At 46.6% G+C, this 19972-nt stretch overlaps 1 protein-coding gene across 3 annotated transcripts in view; it reads left to right on the plus strand.

Annotated features, from left to right (window-relative positions):
* Positions 1-17134, plus strand: part of LOC135896810 (phospholipid-transporting ATPase ABCA3-like) — a 316329-nt gene extending 299195 nt beyond the window's left edge. For all 3 annotated transcript variants that reach the window (XM_070525178.1, XM_070525180.1, XM_070525179.1), the window contains one exon: positions 16851-17134. In XM_070525178.1, coding sequence (XP_070381279.1) covers positions 16851-17033 — 183 coding nt within the window. In that variant the 3' untranslated portion in view covers positions 17034-17134. The remainder of the gene's footprint in view (positions 1-16850) is intronic.
* The last annotated feature ends 2838 nt before the right edge of the window (positions 17135-19972 follow it).

Consider the following 19972-nt stretch of genomic DNA (forward strand, 5'->3'; position numbering starts at 1 on the left):
CAAGCATGTGGATGTCCTTGTATTAGGTTAAAAACAATTACCCTCCTTTGTAGCATGGACATACTCCGGAATTCTGGACTTTGGACCTTCAGCGTTCCATGGAACTTCACGGCAATGCACATGCGTAACTGAATGAGCAAAATTTTGGGAAATTCTATTTAAATATATCGGCCGAGTTTGAACAAGCTTCAATGACTGCGCCGAGAGGCTAAACCCCTATAGCAACATATGCATTTATGGCACTTAGTCGGAACATTGGTGGTGCGTTAAAGCAGTGTTTCGGTCAGGAATGGGTGGTATGGGTCAGGAATGGGTGGTTAGGAATGGGTGGTGCACGCTTTGAGCGTGCATGCACGTGCACTTTTATTTGCGTGAGCGCGCATGTTTGTGTCCCCGTATTTGAATCTGCGCGCGCACTAGTGCGTGTATACGTGTGCGAGCATATGTGCCTTTGTGTGTGCGTGCAGTTCCGTGTACATACGTGCGTACATTTTTGTGCGTATTTGCAGGCGTGGGCGCATGCAAATATTTATGCGGGTGAATATGAGTTGTATCTCTCTCTCTCTCTCTCTCTGTGTACACGTGCCCCTGTTTGTGAGTATGCACTAACTAGCGAGGGAGCGAGCTTTACCTGCTTATAGCTACTCTCGGGAATGAATAGGATATTGAGGTAGTCTAAATCTGTAAATCTACGAGACAAGAAGTAATCACATTGTTTTTGTAGTGTTATCTGTTTTTGAAGTGGAAATGAACGCAAAAAATGCCCGAGCCGTCAATATCGCTGCCGCAGATTTTATCACGATGGCACCGTCATCATTAGCACGGCTCCCTGGGTAGCTGCCGAGCTGCTCAATTTCGTCATCTTTCTTCCCTCGGCGGAAGCGCATTGTCTTGATACCAGCGACTCGCTAAATCTGCACCAGCATTGCGTCATGCATCGCTTCGGCGACGAAGCAAGCTTTCGGTGGCACACGTTCGCTGCTATATTGACACAAAAACTTTCAACTGCTAGCCTTTGAAAAACAGCGTCAATAAAAATCGCAAGCCGGCAGGCCACAAGGAACATTCTCACAGAGCCACACTTTTGATGACATCACAGAAGCCTAGGCGCGATCAGGTTGACTTTACCGGATGGCAAGGATTGACTGACTGTTGGTTCATTATCATTGAAAGAACAACGCTTCAAGTTCTTAGCGCAGTGTGTTTGTGGATCCTTCTTATGTCCCTTCCTGAGGCGCTGTTATTTCTGTGAGTTTACAGAAGCACTTTTTCTGCATCAGTTACACTTTCAGAGAGCGTTTAATTGCAATATTGTTACGCTCTTAGGTGCATCGTGGGTTCACGAATGTGACGCTCTTAGGTGCATAGTGGGTTCACGCCTCAACAAACAGTATGCGGGGGCACCGAGGAGTGGTGAACGAAGAAGACGACGTGTGGCTGGCTGGCTGAATCTCGACAGGCGCTCAGCTGACCAAGGCCATCGCTTCGAACTCTACCCGGCTTCAAAGTAACGCCTTTTGTGGGCGCAACAGAGTGGTGGAGGTGCTGGGTACGACAGGACGTACCACGGAGTCGCAACATCCAGAAGTTCGCCGGAGCCGTCGTCTTGCCGGTCTCTTGCCAACGACCTTCCCTATGGCTCAGGACGGAGGTGGACAAATGCCAGCTCTAGTTTCACCTTCTCAAAGGTCAGCGCCAGTTGGACCTTTCCGGCACTACATGGAACCACGCTCGTTCGCGGGAAAAGTGGGCGAAGACGTCGACGAGTGGCTGATGCACTACGCAAGGGTGAGCCGCTACAACCGTTGGGATTCTGTCACTCAGCTTGAATATGTCGCGCTCTTTCTGAGTGAGACAGCGCTGATGTGGTATGAAAACCACGAAGACTCCCTAAGAACGTGGGAGCACTTTGTCGAGGAAATTAAGAAGTGTTTTGGCGACACCCACGCCAAACAGAAACGCACCGAGAGAACACTTGCTCAAAGAGCTCAAGCTCCTGGAGAAACATGCACGATATACATAGAGGAAATCCTCAAGCTGTGCAAAATCGTGAATCCGCAGATGTCCGAGGAAGACCGAGTCGGACATCTCCTCAAAGGAATTGCAGAAGATGTATACAATTTCCTCATAAGTCGGGAACACGTTGATTCCGTCTCAGATGTCGTGCGTCATTGCCGTACGTTTGAGACGTTGAAAACACGTGGCATTGTGCCAAAGTTTGGACGCCTGGCGAATGTGAGAACCATTGCCAGCGTCGATGAGAGCCCGTCTGCCGATCTTTCGTCTACTATACGGCAGATCGTGCGTGAAGAACTGCTGCGGCACCAGGAACTTGCGCGCGACGTCATACGACAACCTGATGCTTATTACCCGCAACACATGGCGCCTGCCGCACCCTGCGCTTCCTGGCAACCGGCGGTATGTGTCACAGACGTCAACCGCAGAGGTGCTCCATGGCCACGTGAGGACACATTTACACCCTAACACCGACCTGCAGAACACCCTCGCCCCAGCAGGTTTGCACGCAGACCGACCGTTCCTCCTGTGCATTAGGCTCAGCCGCTTCGCTCTGCTACACGACCCCCCACGGCTGAACGCTTCGAAGGGCAGTTCATCGATCGTCGTTTACCTGTGTGCTATAGCTGTGGCGACTTAGGTCACATTGCCAGGCACTGCAATCGCCGCCAACCGCCGAGGTTCGACCGATCGACGATGTCTAGGCGGTACCGCGCTCCTCTGGGCGAAACATACTCGCCCTCGCACACATACTTAGGAAACTTGCCTTACAAGCACCCGGAGCCGCTGCGGAACCGTTCTCCAGCATCCGATCGCAGCCTGACACCACCACCCGCTCCTCGTGTAAGCCGATCGCCCTCTCCGCGGCGTCGATACCCGTCGCCACCTCCGGAAAACTAGCCAGCGCGGCCGTTGGAGGTGAGGTCGCTGGACAATCTTCGCTGTCGACAGAGATACCTCCAACCATTTGTATGTTTAAGAATAAGGTGTTTGTATTAATTGACGGGGTTTCATCCATGGCCTTAGTGGACACGGGAGCAACCGTTTCAGTGATGAGTCTGGCGTTTAAAAGCCTCCTAGGACGAAAGGTGATGTTTCGCTGGGACCGTGCCGATACGTTTCGCGGAGTGAGTGGGGAGTTGTTGTATCCTGTGAGCGTGTGTACTGTAGACGTAACCTTGGGTGGTCAAATATTTAACGCGGAGTTCGCTGTTCTACCTCATTCTACGCATGACGTAATCCTGGGCCTTGATTTTTTGAAACTGTGTGGTGCCACCGTCGACTGCAAAACGGGGGAAATCAGTGTAGGTACGAGCTTTTCTGCTGCGTTTATGGAAGACCCACCGTATCGTGAAAGTGTGCTTTGTGTATCCCGGGATACCGTTGTGCCTCCGTTATCCACAACGTGTGTTTCAGTCGCCTGTTTCCCCACCACCGACGGAACGTTTGACGCTACCGTGGAGCCCGTTCACCTGAGTTGCATCAAGAGGAATGTACTGATACCGTATTGCACGCTGTCAGTCGTTCAGAGACGCACCAACTTATGGGCCGTAAACTGTTCCAGTGAACCTGCAATACTACCACAGGGTCTGAAACTTGCCGCCTACCATGAAGATCACGTGCTGTCGCTCGCCATTCTTACAGAGGCCCTTGATTCTGCGGATGAGCGCCATTTCGCTAATGTCGGCCCTGCGGCGCACTCCTCATTTCTGAGTATGGTAAACAAGTCGCTCAGCACTAAGCAGCGTCACGAAGTGGCGAATATTCTGCTAAAACATGCCCGACTGTTTGACTTCTCCCAGCAAGAGGGACCACCATTGTTTCCTCCTTCTCGTATACACCATCGCATAGATACGGGATCTGCCCAACCGCTGCGACAGAAACCATACAGAGTCTCACCATCGGAACGCAAGGTGATCAATGACCAAGTCCACGAAATGCTAAACAAGAATGTAATCCAAGAATCCTGTAGTCCGTGGGCAGCGCCAGTGATCCTGGTCAGAAAGAAAGATGGCTCATGGCGATTTTGTGTTGACTACCGCCCCCTCAACACCATCACTAAAAAGGACGTATATCCTCTTCCGCGTATTGATGATGCTATCGACTGCCTCTCATCAGCGTCTTACTTTTCGTCTGTTGACTTGAGGTCGGGGTACTGGCAGATTCCTATGCACGAGGCAGACAAGGAGAAAACGGCATTTGTAACACCAGATGGACTTTTTGAATTTAATGTGATGCCGTTTGGGCTCTGTAATGCGCCTGCAACTTTCGAGCGCTTCATGGACAACATCCTGCGTGGTCTGAAGTGGGAAGTATGCATGTGCTATCTAGATGATGTAGTGATTTTTGGGCGCACGTTCAGTGAGCACAACGCACGTCTCGATCTTGTGCTAGACTGCTTGGACGAAGCGGGTTTGGTCCTCAACTCGAAGAAGTGCCATTTTGGAGAGCGCCAAACACTCGTTCTGGGACACCTAGTGGATAAGGACGGTATACGACCTGATCCAGCGAAGACTGCTACGGTGGAAGCCTTCAAGCAACCTCGCCATGTAAAAGAGCTACGCAGTTTCTTAGGGCTTTGCTCGTACTTCCGCCGGTTTATTCGTGGATTTGCCAACATCGCGTATCCGCTGACATGCCTCCTCCAGAAGGGCGTTCCCTTTGAATGGACTCCTGAATGTGAAGCTAGTTTTCGTGAGCTGAAGTCTCGTCTGACGTCTCACCCCATTCTCCGACACTTCGACCTTGCGGCTCCCACAGAAGTTCATGCGGACGCTAGCGGTATTGGCATCGGCGCTGTCCTTATTCAACGCGTCGACACCAAAGAACACGTCGTTGCCTATGCGAGTCGTTCTTTAAGTAAGTCCGAGCGTAACTACACCGTTACAAGCAAGAATGTCTTGCAGTTATTTTCGCAGTACAGCGCTTCCGGTCGTACCTGTACGGGCGCCCCTTCACTGTGGTGACAGACCATCATTCTCTCTGCTGGCTGGTTAATCTCCGTGATCCATCGGGCCGGCTTGCGCGTTGGACACTCCGTTTACAGGAATATAACTTTACCGTTTCTTATAAAAGCGGCCGCCGACACGCCGACGCTGACTGCCTCTCGCGCATGCCGCTTCCAACGACGGACTGCGACGCGGACAACTTCGACTGCTATATCGCATCACTGGAGCCGGGATTTCCTGATATAAATACCTTCAAGGTCGAGCAACAAAAAGACAGAACTTTAGAACCACTGCTCATTACTGCAAGGCAATCAGCACCACCCACTCGCTTCTGTGTTCGTGATGGGGTTCTTTACAAAAAGAACTATTCTACTACAGGCCCACGATATCTTCTGGTGGTCCCGGAGAGTCTCCGTGTCTCCGTCTTGCGCGCTATGCATGACGATCCAACATCTGGACATTTGGGCTCTGCGCGAACGCTCTACCGCCTTCAAGAAAGGTTCTACTGGCCTAAAATGCGCCAGACGACCGCCCAGTATGTGGCCAGCTGCAGCGAGTGTCAATGTTATAAGCGTCCGACGAGTGCTCCTCCTGGTCAACTCCATCCAGTGCCACCCCCCAGCACTCCCTTTGAGCAAGTTGGCATCGACCTCCTCGGTCCTTTTCCACGTTCATCCGATGGGAATCGCTGGATTATCGTGTGTGCCGATCACTTGACACGCTACTGTGAGACAGCTGCAATACCATCGGCTACTGTAACCGAAGTGTGTATTTTTCTGCTCCGTTTTGTCATTCTCCGACGTGGACCTCCCAGAGTCATCATCAGCGATCGTGGGCGGCAGTTCACTGCAGACGTGGTCGAAGAGATGCTTCGTCTATGTGCTTCAAGGTTTCGACATTCCACCCCATATCATCCCCAAACAAATGGCCTTACGGAACGCACGAACAGAACTCTTACTAACATGCTGTCCATGTATGTCGAGTCAGATCATAAGAACTGGGACAGCGTGCTACCGTTCATTACGTACGCATTTAACACCTCAAAGCATGAAGTTACGGGCTACAGTCCCTTGTTTCTTCTTTACGCTCGTCCGCCTCGTTATACACTCGACACTATCTTCCCGTTTTCCAGCCACGATAATCTTTGTATATCAGAGACAGTCTGTCTTGCTGAAGAAGCCCGTCGACTTGCTTCTTTACGCACTCTTGTTTCACAAGACCGCTCGAAGGCACGCTGCGACCGCCGACGCCGACACGTGATATATGACCCTGGTGAATTAGTGTTGCTCTGGAAACCAACCAGGAAGCGTGGACTATGTGAAAAACGGCTGGCCCACTATGTTGGACCCTATGTTATTACGGAGCGCATCAGCGAATTAACCTACCGCATAGCACGTCTCACATCAAATGGCCGACGGTCAGCAAAGACTGAACTTTCGCATGTCGCCCGTTTAAAGCCCTTTATTACTCGACAGCCTGTACGACTTGCCCGGCGGGCTTCGTCTGCGCGGAGGGAAGTGTTACGCTCTTAGGTGCATCGTGGGTTCACGAATGTGACGCTCTTAGGTGCATAGTGGGTTCACGCCTCAACAAACAGTATGCGGGGGCACCGAAGAGTGGTGAACGAAGAAGACGACGTGTGGCTGGCTGGCTGAATCTCGACAGGCGCTCAGCTGACCAAGGCCATCGCTTCGAACTCTACCCGGCTTCAAAGTAACGCCTTTTGTGGGCGCAACAATATATTTGTTCGGATAGCACTTACAGAAAAATATTCAATCAAAAAATGTTTTTGCTCTGCTAGATAAACTCGAGGGCGGGCTCCAAACTGCTAACTAGCTTTAGCCACCTAACATGAATAATTGAAGTGTTAACTAACGTAGCTTCGGTAATTACGCACATAACTTCGCAGCCTACTCCTTATCTAGAGGTTACTAATCTGAACACTCGAATGATGAAATGGATGGATGGATGGAAAACTTTTATAGAGGGGCATCGGCCCGTGCACTAGCACGTGGGGGCGGCATACACATCGGGACAGAAAGGCCTAGTTTCTCCACCACGTCGCAGGCCCGTTGGACTGCCCATAGTTGGGCTTCGAAATTGGGACTGCGTAGGGCAGTCTCCCACTTGCACTACGTAGCACATTCATCGCATCGTAACCCGGGGCACCGCCAGTGCCTGTGTTCTAAGTTGCCAAAGTCTGAGCAAAGTGCGCAAGTGTGTGACGCTTGAATTTCGGGATAGATCCGTTCTAACAGTGTAGGGTTAGGGCATGCACGAACTTGCAATAGTCAGAGTGTCAATGCCTGAGGCCTGTACCCTTTACTGTGCGTTATTTTCTTCCAGTGGAAGCTCGCCTCATAATGAGTTAGATTCGTAACTTACTCTTTTGGAACCGCCTTGTTTTCCGCATCACTAGAACGTGACAGGATAGGCGTGCCACTTTTTTGTTGAGGCATTACTGAAAACTGGACTAGGCCTTTTTATGCGTGTGACGTGTTTACACACTTCACGCAATAATTTATTATTCATTACCTAAATTTTACTGTAGGACGTTGGAGAACACCGCAAACTTACAATAGCAGGAGGCCTTAAGGATCCATAAAATTTCAGTGCTTATTAGTCGGCTTTCACCTCATGGAAAGGAAGGAAATTGGAATTCAAGATATCCTTATTATAATTAAAAGCCTATCCACGAGAAAACGTTTCATCTAAGTTCCCCCCTTTGCATGCTGGTACCGACTTGAAGGTGGTTCCTATTGTTGGCCTTTTACATATGTCCAACTGTCGAACAAAGGGTTATTCTAAAAAAGAATGTGCAAGCGTGATTAAACGAGGACGTAGAATAAAACAGACACCCAGAGACTGTGCTAACATAGTTAAAACAGGTTGGTGGTTTGGAATCCATGATCGGCGTATCTGTTTCTTTCGACGTCCCGGTTCAGTCGCATTTACACAGTGTATCATGAATTCAAACCAACTAGCCCACCAACGTGTTTTATCGCGAATGTTTTATTTCGGGCAAGCGTGTTTCCCTCGGGCCCTTCACTACATTTCACCACCACGCGTAAGACTAAAGTGCTGTGCAAAGAGTGTTATTAGCGCGCGGTCGCGGGACCGCATCCCCGCAACGGCGGCCGCGTTTCGATGGGGGCGAAATGTAAAAATGCCCGTGTACTAAGATTTAGGTGCATGTTAAAGAACCCCCGGTGGTCCAAATTTCTGGCGTCCGCTACTACGCCGTGCCTCATAATGCGAATGTGGCAATAGCACGTAGAGCCGCATAATTCTGCAAACACTGCTGTCGCGATGCGATGTGCCCTGTGAGGCAATGACAATGCTCAACCTTCTAATAGGTTATAAACAAAGGTGCGCAACAACGCCTCACGCAAACACGTATCCCGGTATGTCCTGTCTACTACGCAAACATCAGTGGTACACGCGAAGTAACGTTTAACATAAACTCACTACTCTCGTATTGTACAAAACGCTGAAAAAATGAAACATTCGCAGTCACCATCACCGCGAAATATCCTCAATATAAGCAAACTGCACAACGAGCTTCGTGTACATCGATTTCCACAGTGCGTGGAATCCGCATAATCTTCTACACTGGGAAGTTATATGCTTAAGGATTGCGCTCATTAATGCAATAGTTATATTTGAAGTGGGAAAAAGCGGTTGTCAACGGTAAATTTCATTCAATGGCTTCATTCCAATGGCCGTTGCCTGATTGCTGACTTTCTTGGGAAGTCCTCAAAATGGCTTTATTTATAGTGAATTCAGGAAGTTGATGAACGGCAAAAGTACAGAGGCTTGCAGAGGGCCTCACAATATAAAATTACTTCTTTAGCAGCATGGTGAGGGGGCCGTGCTATGGCTTCAACGTCTATCAAAATTCCCTCTAAAATATAAACTGAGGCCGAACGAAATGTGGGCACCTTCGGAAAGGTGAAACGTATGGAAATCTCCGGACAGCACTAAGTTAAACATAAAGATAACTTGAAGTAAAAAATGTCATGACGTACGTTGGCCATGTGGCGAAACTTTGGGACAAATATATTAGCTCTTCAAAGAGTTCAACTGAAACCCGATTGTACGAAATAAGGCGGGAATGAAGAGAGGTGCAATAGGTTCTAAATATACTGAAAGATATCTATAGCGGTGCGACAGCCACCGTAGTGCTCCATAAAGGAAGCAACAAAATCCCAACAAAGAAAGGTGTCAGGCCGGGAGATACGATCTCTCCAATGCTATTCACAGCATGCTTACAGGAGGTATTCAGAGACCTGGATTGGGAAGAATTGGGGATAAGTGTCAATGGAGAATACCTTAGTAACTTGCGATTCGCTGATGATAATGCCTTGCTTAGTAACTCAGGGGACTGATTGCAATGCATGCCCACTGACCTGGAGAGGTAAAGCTGAAGGAAGGATTTAAAGATTAATGTGCAGAAACTAAAGCAAGGTTTAACAGTCTCGGAATAGAAATTCAATTATGATGGGTAGCAAGGCACTTGAAGTGGTATAGGAATACATCTACTTGGGACAGGTAGTGACCGCGGATGCGGATCATGAGACTGAAATAATCCGAAGAATAAGAATGGGCTGGGGTGCGTTTGGCAGGTATTTTCAGATCATGAACAGCAGGTTGCCATTATCCCTCAAGAGAAAAGTGTGTATAACAGCTGTGTATTACCAGTACTCACCTACGGGGCAGAAACCTAGAGGCTTACGAAAAAGGTTTTACTTAAATTGAAGATAAGGCAACGAGCTATGGAAAGAAGAATGATGGGTGTAACGTTAAGGGATAAGAAAAGAGCAGATTGGGTGAGGGAACAAACGCGTGGTAATGACATCTTAGTTAAAATCAAGAAAAAGAAATGGGCATGGGCAGGACATGTAATGAGGCGGGATGATAACCGATGGTCATTAAGAGCTACGGACTGGATTCCAAGGGAAGGGATGCGTCGCAGGGCGCGGCAGAAAGTTAGGTGTGCGGACGAGATTGAGAAGTTTGCAGGAACAACAGGGCCACAATCGGTACATGACTGGGGTAGTTGAAGCAATATGAGAGGCCTTTGCTCTGCAGTGGGCGTAACCTGGCTGATGATGGTGATGGCAATAGGTCCTATGGCCGATGCTAGCGCCCGGAAACTCCCAGGCAACTTCACACAAAAGTGAGATGCTTAGTTAGAGGCATGGGTCTGAAATTTGCGACGCGGTCTCCATCACATAATTTGCAATGCATTCTAGGGTGTCCTTATTCAAAGCTGATACTGATTTTCGCGCAATGAGGATGCATGTGCCGACGGTCCCCTTCCTCGAACTGCCAAACTTCCTTAATGGTGTCCTCGATAGTCGCACAAGTCTTGAATGAAAGTAAAAGTGAGTAGTTGTGCGCGATGCTCTTGAGTACGTGAGCAGCCTATTGGCGTTCGATATCTGCTAGTCTGCAATGCGGCTATGTCATAAAAGCAGAACGGCCACATGCTAGACAATATGAAGAACAGACTAATACTGCGTGTATTACTGCACAACAGTCATAAACAATGGTCATCTCTCACAAACGGGGATAACCGTGACAGCACAGTGCTTTGACAACTAAAGTAATGTAAATGTCATGTCCAAAGGTCTACCTGGCCCGATGACCAGTAAATGTGACGTGATATTGTGAGCACCTCCGGCTATAGCATGCTAATGGGCGGCGACACAGAAACAGTTCGCACAATTATTTTGTCGCACCTTTTGCCCCAAGGTGCAAAACCACGTTGTTATGCGTCCATCTCAGTATCTAAGCAGATATTTTCTCGATTTGCAGGTGCTACGGTAGCCCATCAGTCCGGAAAGCAAAACTGTGATGGAAATAATACGGGGTATCTTATCGAAACCTATAGGTGAAAATAAAAAGCCGTGCACGACGGCGTCTTTCGTAAACGTTGCGTGACGTTGAGAAATCTTTAGCTCGGTCCTCCTATCTAAATAGACGGAAATTGAGAAATCGTTTTGCTCGGCAAACACAGCACCAAATTCAATGAGGTTTGTCGCATTTAAAATAAAGATTTAAAATATAGTTACTATATATTGTAAATTATTTTTCATATCATCACATTTTTTGTAAAAATTTTTTGTACCTCAGCAATAAAAAAAGATCTCACAATTTCTTCAATTGTGCCTAAAAGTATATCTGAAGCGGACGAAAATTGGTACATTGTACATGTCTCTCAAAAATACCACTAATTTATGAAAATAACTTTTGCGAAATCCTTGTAAACAACGTAACAAACTCACCAAAAATATAAATCTACATATCAACTTTGCCAGCTTTCGCCGCTCTCATGGATGCAGTTTACTGAACTGGGTTAACTATTCTGGGTGCCGAAGTACGAATTTATAGGCTTCGTGGTTCCATGTTTTTTCAATCGTCCCAATTTTGAAAAATTCATTTTAGAACATGCAGAACTAATTTAAAAAATCCGCTTCCAACAGTCAGCAGAGTTTAACATCTTCTTTCAAATGCAACATATTTCATTAGAGCCGGCCGAGTCGTCATTTCAGAAAAGCGTTTCTTCCTCTTACCTGTATTTGAATGGGCGACATCGGAGTTAGGCCCGAGCTAAAGCTGCTGCGAAGTGCTTCCGATGATTATCTGAGCCAGTTCACTCCACAGCATTAAAAACAAAGTAAAAAAAGAAATAACCATGGCTACCTTTCAGGAAGCGTCTGAAAAGCCCTGGATCAATCACCGCGGAGTTTGCTTCGTCGCGAGGAAACGTTTCTAGCATTATAAGTCATTTCCAGCGGACGAGCGGCTACGCTTCATCAAGAACACTGATAACGCTGGCGGGAGAAGCTTTGTGAGGAAGTTCAGTGTGCAAAGATAGCTTTTAATTCTTTCATTTTTGTTATATTTATGTCCCCGTACGTCACCGCGGGAAGTATGAAAAGGTTAAGGTCACTGCGCCACGTTGTGACAATCACGCAGACAAAACCTTGAAGTTTTTAAAAGTTGGATACGAGGACAGTCCGGACGATAAGATCGCTCGTTTGGCTCCAGGTTTCCAGAAGAGTAACGAGGCGGATATGCGGCAGTATGGTAGTAACTTGGCTCCTGGAGGTAGTTACGTTGCATTCGTAATGGTGACCTCAAATGTTAGTGTTCCACACCTGTTTCTTCACTGGGCAGAGGAGCACGTGTGAGACGGTAAAACTGCTGAGTGACCCAGAAAGATATGTCGTTGGTCAATTGTACGCGTCGAATCTCCTCCCCCCGCATGGTCCACATGATAGTCGACGCGACATCGAGTGATGGGCAGTGTCCTACGTTGGCAAATATTGTATCGTTTAGAAGCGGGCGAAATTCTGATCTCATGCTTCTCGACTCTAGGCGCTCGAAAGTGCGTCAGTGGCGTATTACGTCGGCGACTGAGTTGACGGTCTCCTTGCTGATGAGTAAATTGCAAACATCTTTGGCGATTACTTTCAACAGGGGGCCAACTTTGTCCTTCTCTAATATTGCATGTTTGCAAGGATTCAGTATGACTTCTATATCCATGGTGCACCTGTCGCCTGCAACTTGCGCTCTTTGATGGAGCGTCTGCTCTGTTTTCTTGTTCGTGCCGGAATCTTCCAAAACGCTCCTTGTTTCCGACGTGAAGCAATCCGACGTTATAAGCAGCGTATATTCGTGGTAATGGAACCTCATGAGCACCGCGGCCCTTCAGAAAAACAACGTTTGCGAACGGATTTACTCCGTCCCGATGGTAGTAGTTGCTCACCCATTTGTAGTGGTTGTGACACTCGTCCACATCCTTTCCTGATTTTGCTCCGAAAGTGAAGGCCTCGATCAGGTGCTGGCTTTGCCTTGAAATAGCTGCCGCTGAAAATGGTAACGAAGAGTCCGCTAGAGCTCTTACCGTGTGGGTTCTGCCTTCACCTCTTCCCATATCAACCACCAGCGGTACAGCAGGTAGTCCAGCAAGGCGGTGGCTTGGCAAAGATCTGGGAGATGAAGAGCCGTGCACTGTGGTCCGGTTATCCAGCCGCCACCAAAGCGATGGTGGATTGCGCGTGGTAGTTTACAGGTGAAGGTTAGTAAGGTTGATATATCGGGTAGATAGCCGTTGAAATCCAGTCGCTCATCTCAGATACAATCGTCGTTTTTTGTTAATCTTTTTTTCGCAGCACAACAGTACTATCGTGCGATGAAAAACACAAATTTGAAACAATTTATCAGTGTTGAGCTGCATTTCACATACTCCAGGACGCACGAAACTGTCTTCATTTCCACTTTAATAAAAGTTGCGACAAAGCGAATTTTTATCTTTGCTCTGCTATAGTACGAAATTTAGTGACCACTAGCATTTGTGACAGGAGAATATATTCGTTAGAAATCGTGTGGTCTTGAGTCTATATCCTGATTGTCTATACCTTGAGTATATACCCTATACCTGATTCACTTAATGCAACTCATACGAGCTATATAGCGGCTGCGTGGAAAAATATTTTCGTCTGCAATAATAACAATGCATGAAGGTGCCTGAAAGCTCTCTCGTGGAGAATAAGCAGTTTCGGTTGTTTGTTAGTTGTGGTAGTATCCCCAATAACATGCAATAGGATAAAAATTGTAATTAGGGCATAATACATCTGCAACATCACTTCCACTGGTGCCAGATTGGCCACCTTGCAGAGACAGCAAAAGCTTTTATCAGATACATAGGCAAATCTTTTTACGTGTGTGTGTTCCAGTAAACGCTTTGGTGGTACTAAATGCGAAAAGTATCAATCAAGGCAACCATGTACCTTTAGAGCTCTGGAAGTGATTACCAATAGCACACAAATCAATAGTATTGTTCGACCTTGAAATAACGTACCTAATTTGCTTTCGATATAGTAAACAAAAATGTATTTTATTTGAGCGTAATGCCAAATTACTGAAGTATTTTTTACCACAGCCTCTGCTTTCATTAGAACCACTGCTGTCAATAATATGTTCGCTTCGTCAGCATACTTACCCAGGTATGTTTGATGTTCGGTGTACCTGGTTAATGGTCCGTTACCACGAGTTTTCTTCATCATTTTCACTCGCACCATATATGGTTATCTGAGACGTATGTGCCCGTACGGCAACGTACGATGCACCAGATAATAGCACGGTATCCCCGCTTTATTCTTTAATAGATAATTCGTCACTGGTATGCTAAGCTGACATTATGTGCTTGAGCGCCTATGTTCTATATCCCAGGTAACAGGCCAAGTATCCTAGTTTTATTATAAAATCTATCTCTCAGAACCCCCATGCTTATCTGGCGCGTATCTGTTCGGTCTGTAATGTTCAGAATAGCTGATTAGAGCCCCGCAGCACGATGGGGAGGATGATAGTCCTTTTGTACCTCTTCCTACAACAATTTACACAATGACAGAAATCTTCTCTTAAGGAAGCAGTGCCACCTACACGTCGCGTCCCTTCGACTTTATCGCACACAGCGCTGCTCTGAACTCACTTTAGACCAAGCTGCCATACATCACATCAGTTGCACATCGGGAATGTTGAATCTGAAAAGTGGCACGCGTCTGACATGATTCCACATTACCGAAGGAAATACGCGTTTGTCATAAAATCAAAGACATTTTCTGTAAATTGATCCGCGAGCCCGTAATGTCGCTCAAGCCTCTTTCAATACGCAGAGTCCTTAATGTGTAGGTAGCCAGTTTTTTATTTCCCTTTGGGCATTTTTAATGTACCAATTTGCCTTTTTCTCTGTAAGCCATTACAATTTGTAATGCTAAATTCTTGCACGTGTTCCTGCAAAGCGCCCAAGTCGTGCGTCCACATAAGAACATTCTTACGCAGTAATTCTATTTGAAGGCGCAGATAGCACGACATTGTGATGTTGGACGCTACATAAGCATAAGGCATTCGGCTGATGGTATTAGCACTACGAACAAAAAGCTTTGTGAAAAGCCTGCGTGGCAGCATGTATGCATGCTTGACAGGTCGGAAATGAGGGTTAACCTATTTCCGCATAATATTTGTAGATTTCTGTTTGATAGCTTTTAACTGCCACTTCATTCCTCTTGATAACCGTTGGTTGGTATGTGCAGAAGTTCAGATATATCTAAACCTCTACAAAAATGAATAACTATGTTTGAGGATATGTCTATCTCGACGCATAATGCTATGGGATTACAAATCAGGGTAAACGTATGAAAGTTCAGTGCCATATACACGCTTATCAGAAAAAAATCCATGTGGACACTGATATGTCCAGGCTCCCAGAGCAAATGCTACCTGATGTTATGCCTCATGGCTTTTTATACTTGATGTACGAAGTGTACAGAAAGATGATTTCTGCTACAAATGTACGAAAATGCGCACGTTGTTTGGAGCATTGCTGAAAACTGCCAGTAATTTTCCCTTTATGACGTCTCGTGAGGTGCTTAAATATGATTACTGATCTTTCCAGTACCTGTCAGTTGCCGTGCGGGAGGATAGAGCTGCGTAATGGTCGTCGAAAGAAACCGAAATTAGGGGTCGAGCACGGCAGTGATAACAGCACTCTTGTTGTATCCGAGGTGGGCAGCAACTCCCAGCAATTATCGTGTATCGACATCAAACAAATGTACCAAACTCAGCTTCCTGAGCGGCGAGTTTTAAAGGATTCGCTTGTTTTCCTGTTCAGACGGTTTTACGGTCTTAGATCAATCGCTCCCTTTCCTTATCAGGCTGTTTATTTAGCGGCAATGAATCGCTAAATTTCGTGTTCAGAGCGTTTGATCACCGGATGTGGATAGCTTGCTTTCCTTTTCATACTGTTTAATGGCCTGCGATCAATCGTTTTCATTCTTAATCATATGGTTTCGTGGCCTCATATGAATCGCTTGCTATCCTATTCAGGTTCTAGATGGCCTGAGATGAATTGTTTGCTTTCCTGTTTAAGCTGTCTGATGGCCTGACATAAATCGCTTGATATACCATCCAGGCTGTTTGATGACCTGAGGTGAATCGCTTGTTTTTCTATTTCTTTGATGGCCTGAGGTGAATCCTTTCTTTCCAACTCAAACTGTTTGAGAGCGCGATGACCGCGGATAACTTGCCGCAGGCTTGAAGCGAAAGATATGAACGTAGATGTTCTCCACATCCGTTTCTGTGCCAAGCAATCGGACCGCGTTAGACAGTCTCCTTGGTTTCTTGGAGCAGATACTGGAATGGGCCGTACAATCACGTGTGATAGGTTCACATTTACAAATTCGAGGAAGGCAAAAGCAGAAAATAAGTCATATTAGCGCTCAGTGTTGAAAACACCGTGTTTAGGTTTTCACTTCTTCCTTATGCTAACAGATTTGAATAGGTGAAGTTTTAGAAGCGCTTTCTTTCTTGCGTGCTCCGTAGCTTTCTGCAAGTTGTCACAGAAAGCTGCCCGCGAATATGAAATCCCGTGGGCGCGGTTACGTGTTGTTTTTTGTGTGTAGTGGGCATGTCTACCTTGCTGAAAACGCACTATTTTAACATTTCTAGGGATTAGCTGCAATTGCTCGATTGAAGTCTTGACAACTTGAACAGCAGGTAATGAGTATGGTGCCTAATTTTAATTACTTCATTGACTGTGACCGACTAACCAACGTCAACTGGTGGGTTTTCACCAAAATTTTGAACATTCACTTGGTAGTATTCGTGTAGAATAATCATCTTTATCTTTTTTTTGGAACATTGTGCTGCATAACACCGACACCGTCTATGGTATCACGTAGGTGTCTTACGAAATTATCGCACATCGGGGTTAAGAGTCTATGGTTTTTCTCACGATGGCAATGGTAACATTTCTGTTTCATTTTTGTGCGTGGTGCTGGCACCTGGTATGTGAACGCCTGTTTTCTTGCCGTCCAGAATCTGCTCGGCTACCACCTGATGGAGCGAATGCGTTGGAGCAAGCTGTTCACTAAGGTGGGGCAACTCCAGCAAAATTTCCCCCTTGAACACGTCCTGGTCGGGGAGAACACCCTCGAAGACATCTTCTTGAACTTTGCCAGGTTGCAGGGATCTGCCTCTCTTCCTGGCGCTTTCGCTTAACTAGACGTTGGTAAGAGAGTGTTGAGCAGCAGGGCCACATCCAGCTTTTAGACGCAACTCCAGCTGTTGCAAGTTGCTTCGCGAGGCAAGCAATAAAGGCCTTTCTGACATGGAACGCTTGGAGTTTGATAATTTTTTTGCACAGCTTATGAACACAGGCCATCGAAGCCTGATTTAAACATGGAATGATGAAATAAGGAATAAAAGAGTGAAAGGAGTCTAGGCGATAAAAGACGCAAAGAGAAAAACTAATTTGGGATGCGTTAGTGTATTACCTTTCCGCAATAACAGACTGGTCATGCTTACCACAAGAAGATGCAGCAGGAACGAAGCAAGGACGAAAGTCAGGAGGTGACGCCGCCTTGATACTCTCGCACTAGCACGCCGTGACGTCACAGATTTGTCTGTTGCGGATGTCCTTTGCGGCCTAGTAAAACTTGCATCGGTCAGAATGGACTGCGTCAAATACTTAAAATGGGGAACAGTTGCAAGAACGTGTACAAGTTTAATGAGCGCGTAAAAAGTTTCAAGAACGCACACTGAACCACGATCGCCGAAATGGGAAAAAAGGATTCTTCGCAATCCGCGATTTGACGCTGAGGTATCGGCCCTCAGGCTCTGGCTCAAAATTCCAAAATAAACGTTTAGCCGTTATTTTCTTTTATTTTCGGCGAAATACCGCCAAATGAGCGATACTAGGGTTCTTGGAAAATACTTTATCAATCGTACCTGGCCCACAGTTTGCCTTTACTGGCCCTTTATGGTTGTCGCCATTGCATGAGCCACATTTAGTGCGAAATCAACATGCTGCACTAAATTTGGTGGTACAGATTCGTGACAGGATATATGAGGACTAGTTATATATCGTCTAATGTGTTGCAACGTGCCTCAGGCGAAGAGGTTTATTGCTGGGCCACTTGAGGCCTGCTGCAATGTGGGTCATTTTCGTACAATAAAAACATTTATATTCTGCAGAAAACATTAAGAATGAGTCAAGTATCCTCCACTTGCCGTTGACTCCAAAAGAAAAACTTCTTGCAAGTATATTGTAAAAGTAACAAATTGCATGTGATTCATTGCAGTTAGGAATATTTTTGTCAAAAAAAAAACCCTGAAACAGTTTTTGCCCTACTGAATACAGCCTAGATACAGGGAGTGTCACTCAGAGAATGGTTTCCAACAAGAAAACAATGTTAGCGTGATCAGTTAAAAGAGCTGCAGGTGAATAAACATTACTGCTTTCTCAAACCTGAAATCTCAACTCTCATTTTGTGCGGCCATGGCTACGTCACGTCTTCTTCGTGCAAAAGGTCGTGAGGTGACGCGAGTGTTTTATACTTCCGATGTATTCGAACCGAGTGTGTTCCGACGTCTCTTTCAGGCGCAGTTTTTCACATCTTATGGCATCGTATGAACCAACATCGTACGAACACACCGCTCCGATCTCGGATGCCACGTTGTGGTGATAGCGACCTCAAATTATTGTTGACGTGTAGCGCTCGCATTTTTGACAGTTTGCAGTCGCTACAGTTTACGGCGAGTGCCATCGGACCCCTGCAGTCGTAGCTCCAGCGCCGATTAGTCATCTCTAGCGGTGGCGCGACCATGTTTACAGGCAGCAGCTGCTGCAGCAGCAATCCCAGCATCTTTATAGGTGACATGGATAGATAACACGTCGATTTGCTTTGTTCTGGAATACCCATATTTCGACAGAGAGCTGACGTTCTCGACCTTAGCCGCTGTGGCTGTGTGTGCAAATCGCAAAACTTGCCGTCTAGTGCCGTCTAGTGCAGCAGTGTTTATAGCGATGGTGCTATCCGAGGTTGTAGCCGACTTTATTCGACGAGCCGGCGTGGTTCAGAGTTCCGGCCGTTGCTTTTCTGATATGTCGGAGAAGCAATGTCCCGAAGTCTGGACCCAGTAGGTTTGTCCAAGAAAGACCGCAATATGCTGGCTTTTCATGCTACATTGTAGCGCAACGCTAAATGTAGGGAATTGTGCAGCCGCAGGCCGTCATTTTCGTGACCAATAAATTGTTTTCGAAAGATTTTCACGACCATCAGGGTACAGTTTGGTAAAAATAAGCCTACAGGAGCACAAAGTGCTTTCCTTGCTAAACTATGTATAATATCTTATTAAGCGAATTGCTTACATGGTTGAAGTGCTCACAAGAACCCAATCTATTTGACATAATGTGGAATGAAAAAGTGCAGGGATTGGTGTTGAGCAAATAACGCGTATTTTCAAGCGACATAAAAATGAGGCACAGTCAGAACTTTCATGAATCGCTTAGCTAACCGTATATTGTTCACCTAACTGTATATATAGGTCACCTTCTCCAGCGATACAGCACTGGGATTTTCTGAGAAGGCTTGCTGTCGCTACCTTGAGCAACGTCGGTTAAATGCTGCGGCAGGCTTGAGCTATCTTCTCGTAAGGCTTCTGGAGTTGTCGTTTCTGTCGTGCACAGGTGATCTGTAATAAAGCCCCACAAGGAAAAGTCAAGAGGGTTGACGTCGGGTGACCTTGCCGGCCACATGACAGGTAGGTGTTTTTCTATCCTTTGCCCTGGAAAGGTTGTGACATCGCGTCAATCTGGGCTAGTGGCATGTTGCAGCAAAACTCTTCAACCAGCCCTTTGAGGAACTCAGTCACATACCTCTTGCCGGTCAGAGTGCCGTTATAAAATATTTGGCCAATGATTGTGCTGTGATATATTCCGCACCAATCTTTAAAAGACCACTGATATTGGTGGTGGGAGATCCAGTGGGGATTTTACTCACTCTAACAGTGTGCGTTGTGGATATTTACTTGGCACTTTCGGGAAAAATTCGCCTCGTCAGTCCAGAGTACTTTGGTGAGAAAGTAAGAACCCTGCTCCTCCCGAATCGGATTCCAAGTCGCAAAGTCGAATCTCTTTTGGAGGTACTTTGACTCCA

The sequence above is a fragment of the Dermacentor albipictus genome, chromosome 9 (assembly GCF_038994185.2).
Source record: "Dermacentor albipictus isolate Rhodes 1998 colony chromosome 9, USDA_Dalb.pri_finalv2, whole genome shotgun sequence".
In the NCBI taxonomy this organism is placed as follows: domain Eukaryota; kingdom Metazoa; phylum Arthropoda; class Arachnida; order Ixodida; family Ixodidae; genus Dermacentor; species Dermacentor albipictus.